At 36.5% G+C, this 20,249-nt stretch overlaps 1 protein-coding gene across 1 annotated transcript in view; it reads left to right on the forward strand.

The window, feature by feature from the left end:
• Positions 1-19,841, forward strand: part of LOC121385044 (protein lifeguard 2-like) — a 20,253-nt gene extending 412 nt beyond the window's left edge. Inside the window, exons 2-9 of the mRNA XM_041515580.1 lie at positions 4,603-4,659; positions 6,178-6,228; positions 7,988-8,027; positions 10,130-10,167; positions 10,827-10,914; positions 14,382-14,486; positions 15,634-15,681; positions 17,392-19,841. Of these exons, the coding sequence (XP_041371514.1) occupies positions 4,603-4,659; positions 6,178-6,228; positions 7,988-8,027; positions 10,130-10,167; positions 10,827-10,914; positions 14,382-14,486; positions 15,634-15,681; positions 17,392-17,538 (574 nt within the window). The 3' untranslated portion in view covers positions 17,539-19,841. The remainder of the gene's footprint in view (positions 1-4,602; positions 4,660-6,177; positions 6,229-7,987; positions 8,028-10,129; positions 10,168-10,826; positions 10,915-14,381; positions 14,487-15,633; positions 15,682-17,391) is intronic.
• The last annotated feature ends 408 nt before the right edge of the window (positions 19,842-20,249 follow it).

The following is a 20,249-nucleotide window of genomic DNA, read 5'->3' on the forward strand; positions in this document are numbered from 1 at the left end:
AGAGCAGTAAATAGAATACAGTGAAACCTCCAGAAACTGGACCCTCAGTAAAATGGAATTCCCTTCAAAACTGGACATTTTTCACTGTGCTGTTTTAAACATAGCAAAGAACTGTCAAACCTCTCTATAACTGATACCCCTTAAAACTGGACGTTTTACTTGATTCCAAGGGTGTCCGGTTTAGAAAGGTTTCACTGTACATTTCTTCTCTGCCTTCAGCATAATTGGTATATTAAAGGTCGTGGTATGTGCTATCCTGGGTGTGGGATGGTGCTTATATCAAAAAAGATCCCTTGTTACTAATGGAAAAATGTAGTGGCTTTCCTCTCTTAGATTATATCAAAATTACTAATAGCCGATGATTAATACATCAATATGCTCTAGTGGTGTCATTAAACAAAACAAACGTTTTTTGATCCCATGAGTGTGGTTTAAAAGGGTTTTACTGTACATTTCTTCTCTGCCTTCTGCATGATTTGTATATTAAAAGCCGTGGTATGTGCTATCCTATCTGTGGGATGGTGCTTGAAAAAGATCCCTTGTTACTAATGGGGAAAATATAGCTGGTTTCCTCTTTAAGATTATGTAAAAATTACCATATATTTGACATCCGATTAATAATGAATAAATACTGTAAACCGTGAAAAAAATGCGTGCGTATAAATTTCGCGTCGTTCGCGTCCAACCTTATGTCGCGAAATTAATACGCATGCACTGTTTTCCATTTTGAAGTGTGCTTAAAGTAAATTTGTTTTGTTTTGAAATATTTTATTGAGAATAAAATTCACAAAAAGTTTCACTCAACAGGCACAGCCTATACACGAGCTCTCCTTGATGGCGACTAATCTTTAATTGTTTTATGTAACTTCAATCGATGGCGACTAATCGTTTATTGTTTTATCTATCAAGGTAGTACTAAACCAAATAACTTCCGGCTGGGTCAAAGTTCGAGGTGCACCGAACTTTTGATACAGAAGTGAACACCACAAGTCCTGTGATTGGTTATAAATGTGAGTGTGTTGGTTGTAAAAAATAATAGTTTCATCTGGGTAAAAAAAATGTGCAATTTTATTTCATCTAGTACCAATGTGTCAAGTAGCCTTGTGCTTGAAACATGTATGGGGTACCTGTAAAAAAAAGTACTCGAATTTTGTGCGAAACTAGGGTAGTCATAGACGCTACCCGTTATCTCAGAAACGAGCAGCTTGACCCCCATTTTTTTCTGATTCACTTTAAGTGTAAGGGGTGGTAGTATTTATATCCGTGGTGTTTATGTCGGTTGATACGTTGCAGGTAGGAGTTTTAGCCACATATGTTACTATTGTTGTCTATGGGATTTGATTTGGTAGTATACACCCTATAGCACATATTCAGTGCATAATAAAAAATATTATGATTTTGTCATTTTATTTAATTAAACTATACTGGTTGATTAATTAGCCATCACTCGATCATGCAAGTTCACAATGACCTTGACCTTGACAATAATCTCTGTACATGGCTCTGAATGGAGTTTGAATCAAAGTTAGCACTGAAGAAAAGTTGGTTTTGGCCTATAATTCATACTGTAAAGATTTCAATAATTTCTTTTTACATGGTATTTGACTTGCCATATACAACTGCTCTTAAATATGGTATTATATATAGGCAACCTGAACTAAGGTTTTAATAGCAATTTATTTTTATATTAAAAATAGCATGTGTTAATAGTGGGTTAATGTCTTTAGTTTTCATTAACATTGTTAATTTTTTATGTATGAAATTCTGAAAACTCAAATTTGTAAAGAAGTTGATTTTTATTGTCATTTTGACATATTTATAGGGTGCTGAGTTATATTTTAGACAAATTTGTAGTTTTATGCAAAATTTAAAGTAAATTTGAAGAAAAACTTTACCAAAAACATAATTAAATTTGTTGTCACTATTGTGCCTTCTGTTCTTATTTGTACATAACAATAAGGTTGTTAAACATATCCTTAGATATCCAGATCATTTTTTCTTTCTTAATAATCACTTAGTTAGCTCTCATGAAAAGCATTTTGAGTTTATACTAGATTCAGAACCAATTTTTTCAGATTTGATTATCTGCCTTGGATTAAGTTGATAATTTATTTTATTGTTAAAGCTGTATTACCTAATGTTACTAGCTAAATAAAATGCTGGATTACAGATTGTAGGAATACATCTAATGTACATATTGTATTCATCCGGATTAGAAAATAATACAAGAAAATAGATGTTCGGGTAATTTTGTCATTTAAAAATAGTTTTTTTCAGTAATTAATCAAAAATAAATGTGTTAAAGCTGCATGATTATTCCAGATATCACAACTATTAAAACCTCCAACTACAGTAGGCTATAAATAAAATATAGTCAGTAATATTGGTGGCTGCCAATAGTTTTGATGGTTCATTACGAAAATCAGCATGGTCGATGGATTTGAATGTCCCACACCTGGTAACTTGAAGACACCCACACCCAGCATACAGGATTTCCTCCCAACACTAATGTTCAGGACATTAAGTCATTACTTCATACAGGTACAGTCATGTTTGTGTTTCCTTCCTCAGACAGTGTATTTGTTTAATACTGATATTTCTTTGATATGCCTGTTAAGGTCTTCATAATCTAGGGGTCAATCAAGTGCATGTGTTTTAATGGAATTTTTTAAAGGGGTAGAGGTACTTTGACTATCTTTGTTGTCTCTACATATATACCTGAGTACACACACCCAACTGAAAGTAAATATCTTCAGGAGTTTTATTTTAAAACATTTTGTTGTTTAATATGACATATTGCATTTGTACAAAACTATATGCAATATATATGCTTTTTTAGGTGTACATTATATTAGGTTGCACTGTAGAAACAACAGTTTCAGTGAGGTTGTCAGTTTATGTCAGAATACACCAGATCCTGGTTGTCATAAAGACACATAGCTGGACACTTTTTGAAAAATGTATGTTATCAGTATAGGTAGTACTAAACCAAATAACTTCCGGCTGGGTCAAAGTTCGAGGTGCACCGAACTTTTGATAGAGAAGTGAACACCACAAGTCCTGTGATTGGTTATAAATGTGAGTGTGTTGGTTGTAAAAAATAATAGTTTCATCTGGGTAAAAAAAATGTGCAATTTTATTTCATCTAGTACCAATGTGTCAAGTAGCCTTGTGCTTGAAACATGTATGGGGTACCTGTAAAAAAAAGTACTCGAATTTTGTGCGAAACTAGGGTAGTCATAGACGCTACCCGTTATCTCAGAAACGAGCAGCTTGACCCCCATTTTTTTCTGATTCACTTTAAGTGTAAGGGGTGGTAGTATTTATATCCGTGGCGTTTATGTCGGTTGATACGTTGCAGGTAGGAGTTTTAGCCACATATGTTACTATTGTCGTCTATGGGATTTGATTTGGTAGTATACACCCTCAAAGGGTGTTAACAGGTAACAACTGAAGCTGTGAGTTGTGATTCTAATACAGGTGAGGTGGGTAGGGCCTAATCCCCTCTATAGACTCTGTACCAGGCACAATTGCTTGATGTAGGATAACAGAATATTGATTTACAGACAGTAACTTTATAACAATTACAGTGAGCTGTCTTTATCCACTTTTTTTTTTGAGCTGTCAACGGTTATTCGCGAAAGTTACACGTCGCGAACATTTGCAAAAAAAACACGTCACAATACAGTGTTCGAGATTAAATTTTTGGCCAGTATCCCAGTTGGATACTAACATTTCAGAATCTGTTATCCTACTTGAGAATTTAGTATTATATGGCATCCTGGTGGGATACTGGGTTCTTGAAGTCTGGTATCCAAAATTAAATTCTGGTATCCCCGGGATATCGGGATACCGTTAATCTCGAACACTGCAATATTAATACGGTTTACAGTAAATGAATGTGTTCTAGTGGTGTCATAAAAGAAACTTAACTTTATGTTCAATGTATTATATTATTATTTAAGAATTAAGATTTGTGCTTTGTTTTGTAGAAGGCCAAAGCAAACTTTAACTTTATGATCGTTGTATTATGTTATTATTTAAGAATTCATGCTTTGTTTTGTAGAAGGGCAAAAGAAACTTTTAACTTTATTTTCAGTGTATTGTGTTATTATTTAAGAATTCATGCTTTGTTTTGTAGGCCAAAAGAAACTTTTAACTTTATTTTCAGTGTATTGTGTTATTATTTAAGAATTAAAATTTGTGCTTTGTTTTGTAGAAGGCCATTTATTTCATTTCAACTTATTTTCGTGCTTATATCCAATTAAGGTTCAAGAACGCTGTCCTGGGCACATACCTCAGCTATCTGGGCTGTCTGTCCAGGACAGTGGGTTAGTTGTTAGTTGGTTATTGATTAGTGAGAGAGAAGAGGGTGTAGTGGCCTTACACCTACCCATTGAGCCCTTAAGAACTCACTCTGGGTTGGAGCCAGTACCGGGCTGCGAACCCTGTACCTACCAGCCTGTAGTCTGATGGCTTAACCACTGTGCCACCGCGCCACAGTGCCAGTTTGTAGAAGGCTATAACAAAAGTTAACTATATAATTGTATTCATTGTATTATGTTATTATTTAAGAATTAAGATTTGTGTTTTGTTTTGTAGAAACCCGCTGAAACACTGGATACAGGGAGATGGCTCCTGGTTCTACTATGTGTCGTAGTATGTATTGTGTTGATCACAACTGATTCAATTTCACAATATGTAATACTGTAAATCAGAAAATAGTTGAGTCCAAATTTCTCAAAATGTGCTTTAAAATGGCGTTGTAATTAGCGTCCTTGAATTATGTTAAAAAGTTTGTTTGATTACTTTTAACACAAAATGCCTACAGTATTAACATTTTGAGAAATATGGACTAGACTGAAATGTTTTTTGGGTTTTTTTTAGACTAAAATGTTAGTGAATTAGCGAGGTCATACAAGAAGCTAATATTTCATAATACTAAATTTAAAAGAGACTTACAACAGACTGTTCCGAAGAGACTTACAACAGACTGTTCCGAAGAGACGTACAACAGACTGTTCCGAAGAGACGTACAACAGACTGTTCCGAAGAGACATACAACAGACTGTTCCGAAGAGACGTACAACAGACTGTTCCGAAGAGACATACAACAGACTGTTCCGAAGAGACTTACAACAGACTGTTCCGAAGAGACGTACAACAGACTGTTCCGAAGAGACGTACAACAGACTGTTCCGAAGAGACGTACAACAGACTGTTCAGAAGAGACATTCAACAGACTGTTCCGAAGAGACGTACAACAGACTGTTCCGAAGCGACATACAACAGACTGTTCCGAAAAACGTTTGTGCGATTATTTTGTCTGTAATGAACTGAGGGCACAACAATGGTTACCTGCTACTGATTAAACCAAAGGATAGCAAACAATAGCAGTCAGTTAGCATGCACATTACTGCAATTTTTTACTAAATTGAAGATGTCTGTAAGCTGCATAATGTCAAGATTTGGCAAAAACATTATTTCAGCTGATCCTACAACTTAAGCTTATTCTTTTTTTAGTTTCTGATATGACGACCTCGCTAAAGTTCTATGTCGCTAATGTGTCATGCATTTGGATTTCGCTAAATTTTAAGATGCTGTTAGGGTATATGGGGTTAATTATTGTTAGAATATATAGGGTTAACTTTAAATTCGTAGTTCAAGTTCAAGGGGTAAATTAAGCAATATAAAATAGTTTCTACTTGGGAGGGGAGATACTGGTCCGGCTGTGTGTAATTAACAAACCTAAGAGTCTGTCTCAGTGCTGAGATAAGAGAGTGTTTATGTTTAATTGTTGGCACCAGAGAGGAAGGGCTGATCAGGGCCCACGCTTATAAAACTTTTAGAGTCCAGACTCGGTCTCTAATGACATCACACACATACAATTTGTATGGCGTTGTCATGACATTAGTGTCATGACAACACACAAGGCCTGGTCAGAACACCATAATTTGCATACTGTTTTCTTTGATTGTGTTATATATTGCTGTAGTTGGAAATAAAATCAGGTTTTTACTTGGTCTCTTTGATTGAAAATTTTTATAACAATTGGCAAATTGTATTTTAATTTGGCTAATTGTTTTTATTGTAATCAATTTAACAACGGAAATTTAATTATATTGTAATGTTAATTCTTCAGTCTATGTTATTATTACCTGTGTTGTTTTGTTTTAGTGGGACATTTTTTGTGACCTACTTTGTCCTTATCTGCATTCCAAGTGTTCGGTAAGTTGAATGTTTATTTCTCTGTTTTTTTATGTTGGGGAATATTTAAGTTAAAGTTGCTGCATAAACATAAGTGTGATATGCATGGTTTGCACACTTTTGATGATTTGATTGACATTCAATAGTCCTGATTGACCACACCCCTAACTGATGCTGCATAACGCTATAAGGATTTTCATTTTTCATTTTAACTTATTTTCGTGTTTATATCTGATTAAGGTTCAAGCACACTATCCTGGGCACACATTTCAGCTATCTGGGCTGTCGGTCCAGGACAGTGGGTTAGTTGTCAGATGGTTAGTGCTTAGTGAGACAGAAGAGAGTGTAGTGGCCATACACTTACCCATTGAGCCCTTAAGAACTCGCTCTGGGTTGGAGCTGGTACCAGTGTAATACTGGTAATACGGGCCTAATTTCTTAAATGCTATCAAAACGGAGAAGGGTGGAGCTTATTCAAAGACATGGGCTAATTTCCGGTCAAATACAGTATGTTCACTTATTTGTAATCATTACTGTAAAAAAAAAAAAAAAAAAAAAAAAATGGGTGCATCGAGTTTATTGCTTTTGCGATGTCCGAGTCATATGGCTGTCGACTGATTGAAGTTTGCTTAGGTCACGTGGCCGATAAAGTAATTGAATAGTAATTTCAAATATTTGCTTGAGAGGGGGGTATTGGGGGTGGCTTTTTAAATTATATTATAGGTGGTGGGGTTTTTTTTTTTTTTTTTTTTTTTTTTTTTTTTTCTCTCCCAGTAGCCTGCCAGGTTTACTGATGGGCGAAACTGTTTGCCCGGTCATGAAATCTGGTAGCCCCTTTGGTCCGGGCACGGGATTTTTCCAACCCTGGTATTGAGTGGTATTTTTTATATATACATATTACGGTGCAGGGCGAGATGTAGCCCAGTGGTAAAGTGCTCGCTTGATGCGTGGTCAATCTTAGACTCTAGGATGTCCTTTGGTCTTTGGTTTACTTTATCATCTACCTTTCATAGTTAGTCCCTTCTGTCCCAAGTCCAGCCAATGGCTTTGCCAGAGATTTGGCATGGGATGGGCATGCCTGAACCTTGACATGATATAGGCACGTAAATACAGTGTTAATCTTAAGTCTTTTGTCCCAAGCCCACCCACTGGCCTAGACAGAGATTTGGCTTTGGATGGCGTGCCTGAACCTTGAAACAATATAGGCACATAAATACAGTTTAAGTCTTAAGTCTTCTATCCCAAGTCCAGCCAATGGCTTTGCCAGAGATTTGGCATGGGATGGGCATTCCTGAACCTTGACATGATATAGGCACGTAAATACAGTATTAATCTTAAGTCTTTTGTACCAAGCCCACCCACTGGCCTAGACAGAGATTTGGCTTTGGATGGACGTACCTGAACCTTGAAATGATATAGGCATGTAAATACAGCTTAAGTTTAAGCCTAAGTCTTCTGTCCCAAGCCTAATCACATGCTATCCTTGCAAGAGATTTGGTTTAGGATGGATATATCTGAACCTTCAAAAGATCTACATGTAGACACATAAATAGCATTTAAGTCAAGTCTCAGTTGGTAAGAAATAACTAGATGGACAAAATCAGAGAAAAAGTGATATATGTTTTTCTTAAGATAGTGAAACAGCTTAATGTTTTAACATGGACTTGATATTCAGAGTAAACATTTTATCAAATAGAGCAATGTTTAAAATTGTTGTAGATGGTTTTAGAGTCTGCCAAAGATAATTAATTTATTTAAATATTTGTTTTTTGTTTTAAAGCCGAAAGACGCCAGGAAATTACATCTGCCTTGCAGTATTTGTAAGTAAAACTGACAGGATTTTTTTTAAATTTCAATATTCATCATAAATATTGACCTTAAAGTTTATTATTGGTTTAAATTTAAAACTGCTTCACATTTTTGTGAGAGATTTAGCCAAGTTGGTCAGTCTTAGACTCAAGGATGTCCTTTGGTCTCTAAGCATACTTTATCATCTACCTTTCTTAGTTGGTCTTTCTGTTCCAAGTCCAGTGACTGGCCTGGCTAGGGATTTGGTTTAGCATGGCGTGCCTGAACCGTGAAATGATATAGGCGCGTAAATACAGTGTACGTCTTAAGTCTTCTTTTCCAAGCCCAGCCACTGGTCTGGACAGAGATTTAAGTTGGGATGGGCGTGCCTGAGATGCGATGGGTTGTAGGATCAAATACCATCTATGAACTTGAGTCCCTCCCCCAATCTGATTTATTACCAATCCAAGCAAACATAAATACAAAGAGAAAATCCAATAATACTGATCAAGTTACATCATAATGATTGGGAAAGATAGTGTGTGTGTGTGTGTGTGTGTGTGTGTGTGTGTGTGTGTGTGTGTGTGTGTGGTGTGTGTGTGTGTGTGTGTGTGTGTGTGTGTGTGTGTGTGATGGTGGGGGTATCATTTTGGAGGGGTTCTGGTCCTAGCATTAGATGGAGGGGAGGTTTAAAAAGTCAAATTTTGTTGAACGGCCCCAAACTACAATTATGGTGATTCTTTTAATTTTTCAAATTGTGGTATGTGCTGTGCTGTTCTGTGGAAAAGTGCATATACATAGTAAAAAAATCCCTTTCTGCTAATTGAATTATGGAGTGGGTTTCCTCTCCACGACTATGTGTCAAAATTACCAAATGTTTAACATCCAATGGCCGATGATTAATAAATCAATGTGTTCTAGTGGGGTCGTTAAACAGAACAAACTTTTCCATCAGTTAACCAAGCATAGTGAACATCATATTACATTTTGTTAGTTCAAGCACAGTGAACATCATATTACGTTTTGTTTGTTCAAGCACAGTGAACATCATATTACATTTAGTTCGTTCAAGCACAGTGAACATCATATTACTTTTTGTTCAAGCACAGTGAACATCGTATTACGTTTTGTTAGTTCAAGCACAGTGAACATCGTCTTACGTTTTATTAGTTCAAGCACAGTGAACATCGTATTACGTTTTGTTAGTTCAAGCACAGTGAACATCATATTACATTTTGTTAGTTCAAGCACAGTGAACATCATATTACATCTTGTTAGTTCAAGATCGTATTACGTTTTGTTAGTTCAAGCACAGTGAACTTTCATATTATGTTTTGTTAGTTCAAGCACAGTGAACATCATATTATGTTTTGTTAGTTCAAGCACAATGAACATCATATTATGTTTTGTTAGTTCAAGCACAGTGAACATCATATTACGTTTTGTTAGTTCAAGCACAGTGAACATCATATTACGTTTTGTTCAAGTACAGGGAACATCATATTACGTCTTGTTAGTTCAAGCACAGTGAACATCATATTACATTTTGTTCGTTCAAGCACAGTGAACATATTATGTTTTGTTAGTTCAAGCACAGTGAACATCAAATTACGTTTTGTTAGTTCAAGCACAGTGAACATCATATTATGTCTTGTTAGTTCAAGCACAGTGAACATAATATATTACGTTTTGTTAGTTCAAGCACTGAACATCATATTACGTTTTGTTCGTTCAAGCACAGTGAACATCATATTATGTTTTGTTCGTTCAAGCACAGTGAACATCATATTATGTCTTGTTAGTTCAAGCACAGTGAACATAATATATTACATTTTGTTAGTTCAAGCACTGAACATCATATTACGTTTTGTTCGTTCAAGCACAGTGAACATCATATTATGTTTTGTTCGTTCAAGCACAGTGAACATCATATTATGTTTTGTTCGTTCAAGCACAGTGAACATCATATTATGTTTTCTTAGTTCAAGCACAGTGAACATCATATTACGTTTTGTTAGTTCAAACACAGTGAACATCATATTATGTTTTGTTTGTTCAGTAGACGGTTAAACTTGGTTTTTAATGGGAACTCATTTAGTAACATGACTACAGTTTTGTTTAATTTTAATTCTAGACGCTTGCCTTCTCCTACATGGTTGGGACCATTTCCAGGTAAGTAAAGTATTCATAGCTAACATATTATAATTTATTTCTTAACCTTTTCCCCTATATTAAAATTAAAAGGCATTAAACAGGCACGTAGGAACTGGTATAAGGCTGGGAGTCTGAGGATGAAAATGCATGGGCTTGTTTTGTCCTACTCTATATAATGGTAGGGTGGAATGTAGCCCAGTGGTAAAGCGCTAACTTGATGCGCGATCCATCTAGGATTGATCCCCAGTTGTGGAACCATTGTGCTATTTCTCATTGCAGCAAGTGCACCACGACTGGTATATCAAAGGCCGTGATATGTGTTATCCTGTCTGTGGGATGGTGCATATAAAAGATCCCTTGCGACTAATGGACAAATTTTGCGGGTTTCCTCTCTAAGACTATATGTGAAAAATTACCAAATGTTTGACATCCAATAGCCGATGATTCATAAATCAACATGCTCTAGTGGTGTTGTTAAACAAAACAAACTTTTAACTATATAATGGATGCCAAATACTCATATTTAAAATGTGTTGAGTGCAGCATTAAATAAAACATTTCTTCCTTTCTTTTTACTGTATATAAATAAAGATAGTAGTGTCGTTAAACAAATTAAACCTAACCTCGATTCTGACATTTATATGACGTAAAATAGCGTGTAAATGTTGTTGTTCCAGTTTCTACACGACGAATAGTGTGCTGGTTGCAGCTGGAGTTACGACCCTTGTTTGTCTCTCCATCTCCTTGTTTGCCATTCAGACCAAAGTAAGTTTTACAGCATTAACTATTTTGTCTATAGACTATAGGATTATTTGGAATTCTGGACTTTTAAATGTCTGATGATCCAGGGGTTCTAGATTAAAAAACAAAAAAATCACATGCCATGGGACCAGTGGATTTGAAAATTTACTGGACATGGTTAAAAATAAACTTGCCCAATTTTAATTGGCAGCAAAATAACAAGGTACGTTTTGTGTTTACACTTACTTGAAGAAAATTACATGGGTAGGTATATTGATGTCAGGGATGGGTAAAACATTACTCTTTGTTAGTGAAATGTTGAATGTGAAAGCAATTCAAAAGACATGACTTGTAGATATTTCTTTTCATACAATCGTAGGGTTAGGGTTTTTGTTACTGGCCATTGGGCTCACACAAAGTAGTGTTTTAGTGGCCCGAGTCTAAAAACCAGTGGCCTCGCAGCATTCGAGATTAAAAATTTTGGCCAGTATCCCAGTTGGATACTAACATTTCAAAATCTGGTATCCCACCTGAAAATTTAGTGTTATATGGTACCCTGGTTGGATACTGGGTTCTTGAAGTCTGGTATCCAAAATTAAAGAACCTCTGGATGACCTGCATAACACTGATATTCTAAACAATAAAAGGAATTTAAGTTGTTAATAAGGCTGTTATAATTATTTTACAATTGTAGCAAACTCGGAACAGACCCTTTAATTTCAAGTCCTGGTTGAAAACAAAAAACCTGTTACCATGTAAACATTGTTACTTCAGATTGACTTCACAATGCGTACTGGACTCTTAGCTACGATTTGAACAAAACAAAAAATAACTGTTACCATGTAAACATTGTTACTTCAGATTGACTTCACAATGCGTACTGGACTCTTAGCTGCGATTTGAACAAAATAAAAAATAACTGTTACCATGTAGACCTGGGCCCGTGCTTATAAAGCTTTTAGAGTCGAGACTCGAGACTTTAATAGAGTCTGAGACAGTAATGTCATCACAACGCCATACAAATTGTATGTGTGTGATGTTATTAGAGATCGAGTCTGGACTCTTAAAAGTTTTATAAGCACAGACTCTGATGTGAGTTCAGCCGCCAACCGCTTGTCACTAACATTCACTAGGCTGATTTGTACACAGTAAACCAAATTACATTGGGATCCAATCAAATAGTTTACGAACGTTAGCGAAATGTTTGCTGGCTGAACTTGGGGCTGGTTATTTCAGATTGACTTCATCAGGGGTGGGAATTCTCCTCGGATCAGCTGTTTTCCTCTCATGGAACATTGTGTTTCCTTGCATTTTAATCGTCCTTTCCTCAAAAATGTGTCAGATGGCACAGATTTTAACCTAGGATTTCAAGAATTTCCGGGACCCCTCTAGATTTCCTCTTTTTTTACAGTTCAACAATTCCCACCCCTGCTTCATAACAAAACAAAATAACTGTTACTACATGTATGTAGGGCAACGACCCCAGCATTCGACCACTTAAGAAAGAAAGGATTATAACATATTCATTTTATTGGCATTTGCTAATATTTGTTTTTCTTCGTAAATACTTACTGGCAATTCTATTCACTGAATAGACCCAAGTTTTGTTCATGTGGTATATGCCGACTAGAGTAGGTTTGAGTGCTGCAAGGAACAGTATGCAGTATTCGACCAGCTGACCCAGTATTTGACCACTTTCTAATTAACTAATAAAACTAAACTTTGAAGTTTATTTTATAGTAATGCGGCATATATCAAACAACTAAATCCAAAAAGTGTTGATTTTAACAACTGTAACACATATTCATGCATTTACGCACGCACGCACATACTTATAAACACATTCACACACGCACAATTACTTTCTGGTGAACAGTCTCTTTGGTCCTATCTCAGTTTACAAATAATGATATTAGACTGAAAACAAAAGAAAACATAATTGTGTAAGTCCTGACAAACAGCACCAAAATACATAAAATTAGTAAATTTGTGGTTCTTGGGAGTTTTTTTTGGGAATGTATCCTCAAGCTTTTCTATTGGTCGAATACTGGGGCAACCCTCTCTATCATATGCCATTATTTGATCACGTGGTCATGTGATTGAAATTATAATGACTGAGGTCATATTGCATTGCCAGCTCCGTTAGATTATAAATAATAACATTAAACACATTTTCAAAGATTCCAAGTGGATTAAAAGTATTGCAAATGTTCACAGGATGTTGGATGGTGTAATAGCATGCTATAAAAATAGCCGACGTTCATATTATTACTATAGTCGATAAATGTACACTTATGTTCATTCACATGGTTATCGTCTGCTATTGTGTTTCCAAAAGAAAGAATGTTCACCCTGTCGCGTATGTTCAAAATATGTTGGGAAAATCTATATTTTATTCAGTTTAAACTAGTATGGTAATTAAATAAATACACTGGTCGAATACTGGGGTCACTGCTCTACACCTGGTTATTTCATTGACTTTACAGTGTGTGAAACTAAAATTTGAACAAAACAAAAAATAACTTTAACTGTGTACACCTGGTTATTTCATTGACTTTACAGTGTGTGAAACTAAAATTTGAACAAAACAAAAAATAACTTTAACTGTGTACACCTGGTTATTTCAGATTGACTTCACGACATAATATCCTGTAACTGTGTACACCTGGTTGTTTCAGATTGACTTCACGACATAATATCCTGTAACTGTGTGCACCTGGTTATTTCAGATTGACTTCACGACATAATATCCTTAACTGTGTACACCTGGTTCTTTCAGATTGACTTCACGACATAATATCCTGTAAGTGTGTGCACCTGGTTGTTTCAGATTGACTTCACGACATAATATCCTGTCACTGTGTACACCTGGTTCTTTCAGATTGACTTCACGACATAATATCCTGTAAGTGTGTGCACCTGGTTGTTTCAGATTGACTTCACGACAGAATATCCTGAAACTGTATACCTGGTTATTTCAGATTGACTTCACGATGTAATATCATGTAACTGTGTATACCTGGTTATTTCAGATTGACTTCACGATGTAATATCATGTAACTGTGTATACCTGGTTATTTCAGATTGACTTCACGATGTAATATCATGTAACTGTGTATACCTGGTTATTTCAGATTGACTTCACGACAGAATATCCTGTAACTGTGTACACCTGGTTGTTTCAGGTTGACTTCACGCCACAATATCCTGTAACTGTCTACACCTGGTTATTTCAGATTGACTTCACGACATAATATCCTGTAACTGTGTGCACCTGGTTATTTCAGATTGACTTCATGGCATAATATCCTGTAACTGTGTGCACCTGGTTCTTTCAGATTGACTTCATGACAGAATATCCTGTAACTGTGTACACCTGGTTATTTCAGATTGACTTCACGATATAATATCATGTAACTGTGTATACCTGGTTATTTCAGATTGACTTCACGATGTAATATCATGTAACTGTGTATACCTGGTTATTTCAGATTGACTTCACGATGTGTGCTGGATTTCTCTTCGTTCTCGTGATGGTCCTCTTCTTTTTCGGCTGGTCGTGTCTGTTCATCTTCTACACGGTTGGATATAGCGCGGTACGTATGATCGTAAAATCTTTTCCCTAACGTCAATCAGTGTTCCATCCCAATTATTGTTCTATCCCACTCAGTGCCCCATTCCAGTTGGCGCCCCATTCCAGTTGGCACCCCATCCCAATCAGTACCTCATCCCAATTAGTGCCCCATCCCAATCAGTTCCCCCATCTCAATCGGTGCCCCATCCCAATCGGTGCCCCATCCCAATCAGTGCCCCAGTCCAGTTGGCGCCCCATCCCAATCGGTGCCCCATCACAGTTCACCATCCCAGTCGGTACCCCATCCCAATCAGTACCCCATCCCAATCTCTGCCCTATCCCAATCAGTGCCCCATTCAAGTAGGTGCACCATCCCCATTGGTGTCCTAACCTAATTGGTGCCCCATGACTGCCCAATGACTGATTGAGAAAATGCATATAAAATATCCCTTGCTGCTTTATGCATAGGAGAAGCCTATATATATGGCGGCAATGGGTTTCCTCTCTTAACCATAGTTTAAAATGTTCTGGATTATTTTAAAACTAATATATCTTTATTTTGTTATGTTGGTGCTATGTTTTTTATAGGTAAGACATATGTATATTACAAAGACAAAGACATTTTAAATTATTTTATAAATATATAAAGAAAGAGAAATAAGTAGCGCCCAGAGAACTCGGTAAAAAAAATCTGCTTTAAAGGGGTATCTGGTTTAGAGGGGTTCTGTTCTGCACTGATCTTTAAAAAGGGAATGTGAATCATGTCCAGTTTACAGAGGGTCTGGTTTTTAGGAGTTTCGCTGTAATTCATTTGTATCATTATGGGTGGGATATAGCCCCGTTGTAAAGTGCACAATCGATGCATGGTCAGTCTAGGATCGATCCCTGTCGATGGGGTCTATTTCTCGTTGCAGCCAGCGCACCGTGATTAGTATATACAAGGCTGTGGTATGTGCTATCCTGTCTGTGGGATGGTGCCTATAAAAGATCCCTTGCTACTAATGGAAACATTTTAGCGGGTTTCCTCTCTTAAGACTAGATGTCAAAATTACCAAATGTTTGACATCCAACAGATGATGATAAATAAATTAATGTGCTCTAGTGGTGTTGTTAAACAAAACAAAACTTTTAACTTTTTGTATCATTATTGATTTTTTTTTTTTTTAAAGATTCTTGATGCAGTGTATGGTGGACTAGCGGCCCTTGTTTTCGGTCTGGTGAGTTCCTGGTTATTAATACCCTTACTATTTTATTATTATTAAAAATTTTTTTATCCCACTGCCCCCTATCCTTTCTTTCCTTTGAATTCCATCTCATTTCTTCCTGATCTGGCAGCTCTTCTTATCTTTCAACTTCTTTTACTCTCCAACTCCACATCTCAGTCCTTTTTTCTCTAACTGTGACATGTGCTTGTCTCTTGTGGCTATTCATTTCACACACCTGCCATTCCCCATCAGCTTTTAGCTGTGGGTTTAGTTTTGACTACTTCGGGGAGTGTTCAGTAGTTACTTCTGGCATTGTTAAGAGGCACTTGTAACCACCTACTATACACCCCTACTACTGACATTATTACCCATACTAGATGTAACCCAAACTTCAAGTGACAAAGTTTGATGGGTGTGGTGGCCTTATTCAAGCATGTAGGCAAAGGTCCACATTTTTTCCATCAAATTTAGATAATGTTATATAAACATGTTGGGGTTTTTTGTGTTGATTCTTATTGAGTCTTAGCCGTTGTTGGTCTCATACTAGGCTTTCTTCCAAAAATACAACCACTGTGTACATAGCCAGCCCTTTATCTAAGGGCCATGACTTAAAGATTCAAATCAAAATGTGTTTTTCTGAATTTATTGTTTAGCAATGTCTGAAGAAACAGGTAAAATTTGGTATACATCTTCATTATGTACTGTTACAGATCAAGTTTAACTTTCATGGTGATTTACCTTTTTTTTTGTTATGGCCCTTTAATTTAGGAGATATGAAAATAGGGGACATGTATTGCTTTAACAGTACTCTTAGAATGGTTGTTTATTTGGTCTTATGATAGGCTCAGACTGTCAACTGTCATAACAAAGTTGGCCAACTCGACGGTTACTTTGTAATTTTCCCAACTCTTGACTTACAATGGGTGCGTTTAAATTAAAAGCTAATGGGAAATATGACGATAATCAAGTTGTAAAAGCACTCATATTATCAAATGGACCATCGTAGAAGTTGTGAAAGCAGAAAGTTGGCCAACTTTGTGCTGGCAGTTGGTAATCTGATCCTAGCATAATGGGTTATATGACGAGAATAGAGTTTTAAGAGCGCTCAGACTAGCAATTGGACAGTCATAGAAGTCGTGACATCAGAAATTTGGCCAACTTTCTGCTGCTGACAGTTGGTAGTCTGAGACTATCATTAGCATTACTCTCAGAATGGTTGTTTTTCTCTGCTGACAGTTGGTAGTCTGAGACTAGCATTAGCATTACTCTCAGGGTGGTTGTTTTTCTCTGCTGACAGTTGGTAGTCTGACACTAGCATTAGCATTACTCTCAGGGTGGTGGTTTTTCTCTGTTGACAGTTGGTAGTCTGAGACTAGCATTAGCATTACTCTCAGGGTGGTTGTTTTTCTCTGCTGACAGTTGGTAGTCTGAGACTAGCATTAGCATTACTCTCAGGGTGGTGGTTTTTCTCTGCTGACAGTTGGTAGTCTGAGACTAGCATTAGCATTACTCTCAGAATGGTTGTTTTTCTCTGTTGACAGTTGGTAGTCTGAGACTAGCATTAGCATTACGCTCAGAATGGTTGTTTTTCTCTGCTGACAGTTGGTAGTCTGAGACTAGCATTAGCATTACTCTCAGAATGGTTGTTTTTCTCTGCTGACAGTTGGTAGTCTGAGACTAGCATTAGCATTACTCTCAGAATGGTTGTTTCTCTGTTGACAGTTCCTGGTGTACGACACCCAGATGATTATGGGAGGCCGGAAGATCGAACTGTCGCCAGAGGAGTACATCTACGGAGCTCTCCAGCTGTACATCGACGTCGTCTACCTTTTCCTCATCCTCCTGTCCTGCTTTGGCAAGAGCAGCTAAGTCGACGTCAAGAAGAACATTATCGTGTGGTCATTATGGAAAAATTAATTTATAAACAATTGCTTGATGAAGTGGATTGAATTTTATGAAAAAGTGAACTTAGATCACACTAGAACCAATTTTGTTTAGCTTTTTCGTTATTATTCTGTCGTGCTTTGGCAAGTCGAGGTCAAGCAAGAACATTATTGTGTGGTCATTATGGAAAAAATAATTATAAATAATTGCTTGATGAAGTAGTTGAATTTTATATTATCATGTCGTTATTATCAAAAATTATAAACAATTGCTTGATGACCTGATTGAATTTTACGAAAAAGTGAAAACAAGTCGCATATGATTATGGAATTAATTTAGAAGAAGAAGAAATGTTTTAGTTAACAACTCACTCGACACATTTTAATTACAGTTATATGGTGTCGGACATTTAGTTTATAATTCCACCTTGACCTTATATTATGATTATGATGAAATTATTTGCTTTACATATATATGTAGAGAGAGAGAGACAGAGAGACAGACAGACAGAGATCTTTATTATCCACATTATCCTAATTATTTTTTATGAATAATGAGGACCATGTCAAAACGTTTCAAACGTAACTAGGAAACAACAAACTGATGAAATTTTGCAAACAATATTTTCAAATATTTAGATGAAAGTAATCATCATGATGATAATATTTGTGGAAATGTATGATATAAACTTCAACTGGAAAATGGCATTAAAGGCTTTTGTTTGATCTTTTGGCAAACAGTCTGTCTTACCGGATGACAATAATAATAATATTGTCGTAAATATTCCATGAATTTTTTTTGTTTTTTTTTTTTTTTGTATAGTTACAAGTTTTCATGTTTTAAAAAATGTCAGGTGCGGATTTAGGCATTTTTGCTCAGATAATTCATTTTGTGTTTTATTTACCAAATGTTCAGCATTATTGTGTTTTCCCTAGCATGGTGCGGCGCCATTCCTCAGAAGTCTTAACACAATCTTGCCTTAATCAGCGCCGTGCTGCCCTGAGATTAAACAAGCCTTTTTTAATAATCAATTCTAAAATTGCCTAAGTTTATAAAACACTCAGAAAATGTGTTATTAATTAATAAATTATGTCCATTGTATATATTTTTGCCATTCATCTATCAGTGGAGTAGCCAGCATGAGGCAGAAGGCGAATTTCCCCAGATTTCCCTCCCCCCCACCATGACGCTGATATTTATTTTACAGGTCTGGGTTTGCCTTGGCATTTTTTTCTCTGGCTACGCCCCCGATTTATTAATGCAGGCACATTTATTACATTTATATTTATTTCAATTAATTTGTTTTGCCTTTAATGAAAAACCAAGTGCCCTGAGAATGGTGACTATTCCCCGAAAGTATTTAGTCTTAACATACCTTACTAAACTTCTTGGGAAAACACTACATTATATACATGTAAGTGACAAAACTCTAGCACCGCACCTTAATGGATATAACCCCAGACCTACTAGCTACCTGTAGGTTTGAAGGATATTTTTTTTAAACTCCCCCCCCCCCCCCCCCCCCCCCCCTGCTCACAAATGTTCTCTGTTTTTAAAAAATTATTTTCCGGGGGAGCATGACTCAACTCCCCCATAGGTTTTGCTCACCACAGTCTAGATACCACCTATTTCATAAATTTTAGCACATGGCAAATTTTATTTTAATTTGGTGAAATAATTGATTTTTTGTTAGAAAATAACTGGTATTTTGCCATCCCCCAACCACTAATGGCAAAATCCTCCTGTGGCCCTGGCTGAACCTCCACAACCAACCTCCTTTTCCCTCTCTACAAGAGCTAAATTAAAAATTAATTGAACTCCTTTTCATTTTAGACTGCCCGTTCAAAGTTTTTTTAATTATAATTTTATTTTTTACATTTTAGAAATGCACAAATAAGTTACTATTTAAAATTCCCCTATTACATTTAGAGTAATTATTCAAAATTGTTCCCGTAATTTTCTCTCCCGAGACAGATTTCTGGCTATCCAGAGACCGGCCTCGGGACAGACATGCTTGAAGCTTTAGAGGCGTGTGAGCATGACTAAACTCTACCTGAACCTGAACCTGGGATTTTGCCCATTTTTAAGTTGAAATAAATAATTTGGCCAAATGTTCTGCTTCCCCAGAGCTAGCTCTGCAACCTGCTGAACTTAGGGTTTTTTCTTGGTATAATTCTTAAAGGGACAGTCCTGAGTTTGATGCATTGTAAGATGTTTCTCTTAAAGGGACAGTCCTGAGTTTGCTGCATTGTAAGATGTTTCTCTTAAAGGGACAGTCCCGAGTTTGCTGCATTGTAAGATGTTTCTCTTAAAGGGACAGTCCCGAGTTTGCTGCATTGTAAGATGTTTCTCTTAAAGGGATAGTCCCGAGTTTGCTGCATTGTAAGATGTTTCTCTTAAAGGGACAGTCCAGAGTTTGCTGCATTGTAAGATGTTTCTCTTAAAGGGACAGTCCAGAGTTTGCTGCATTGTAAGATGTTTCTCTTAAAGGGACAGTCCCGAGTTTGCTGCATTGTAAGATGTTTCTCTTAAAGGGACAGTCCCGAGTTTGTGGCATTGTAAGATGTTTCTCTTAAAGGGACAGTCCCGAGTTTGCTGCATTGTAAGATGTTTCTCTTAAAGGGACAGTCCCGAGTTTGCGGCATTGTAAGATGTTTCTCTTAAAGGGACAGTCCCGAGTTTGTGGCATTGTAAGA

The sequence above is a fragment of the Gigantopelta aegis genome, chromosome 11, assembly GCF_016097555.1.
Source record: "Gigantopelta aegis isolate Gae_Host chromosome 11, Gae_host_genome, whole genome shotgun sequence".
In the NCBI taxonomy this organism is placed as follows: domain Eukaryota; kingdom Metazoa; phylum Mollusca; class Gastropoda; order Neomphalida; family Peltospiridae; genus Gigantopelta; species Gigantopelta aegis.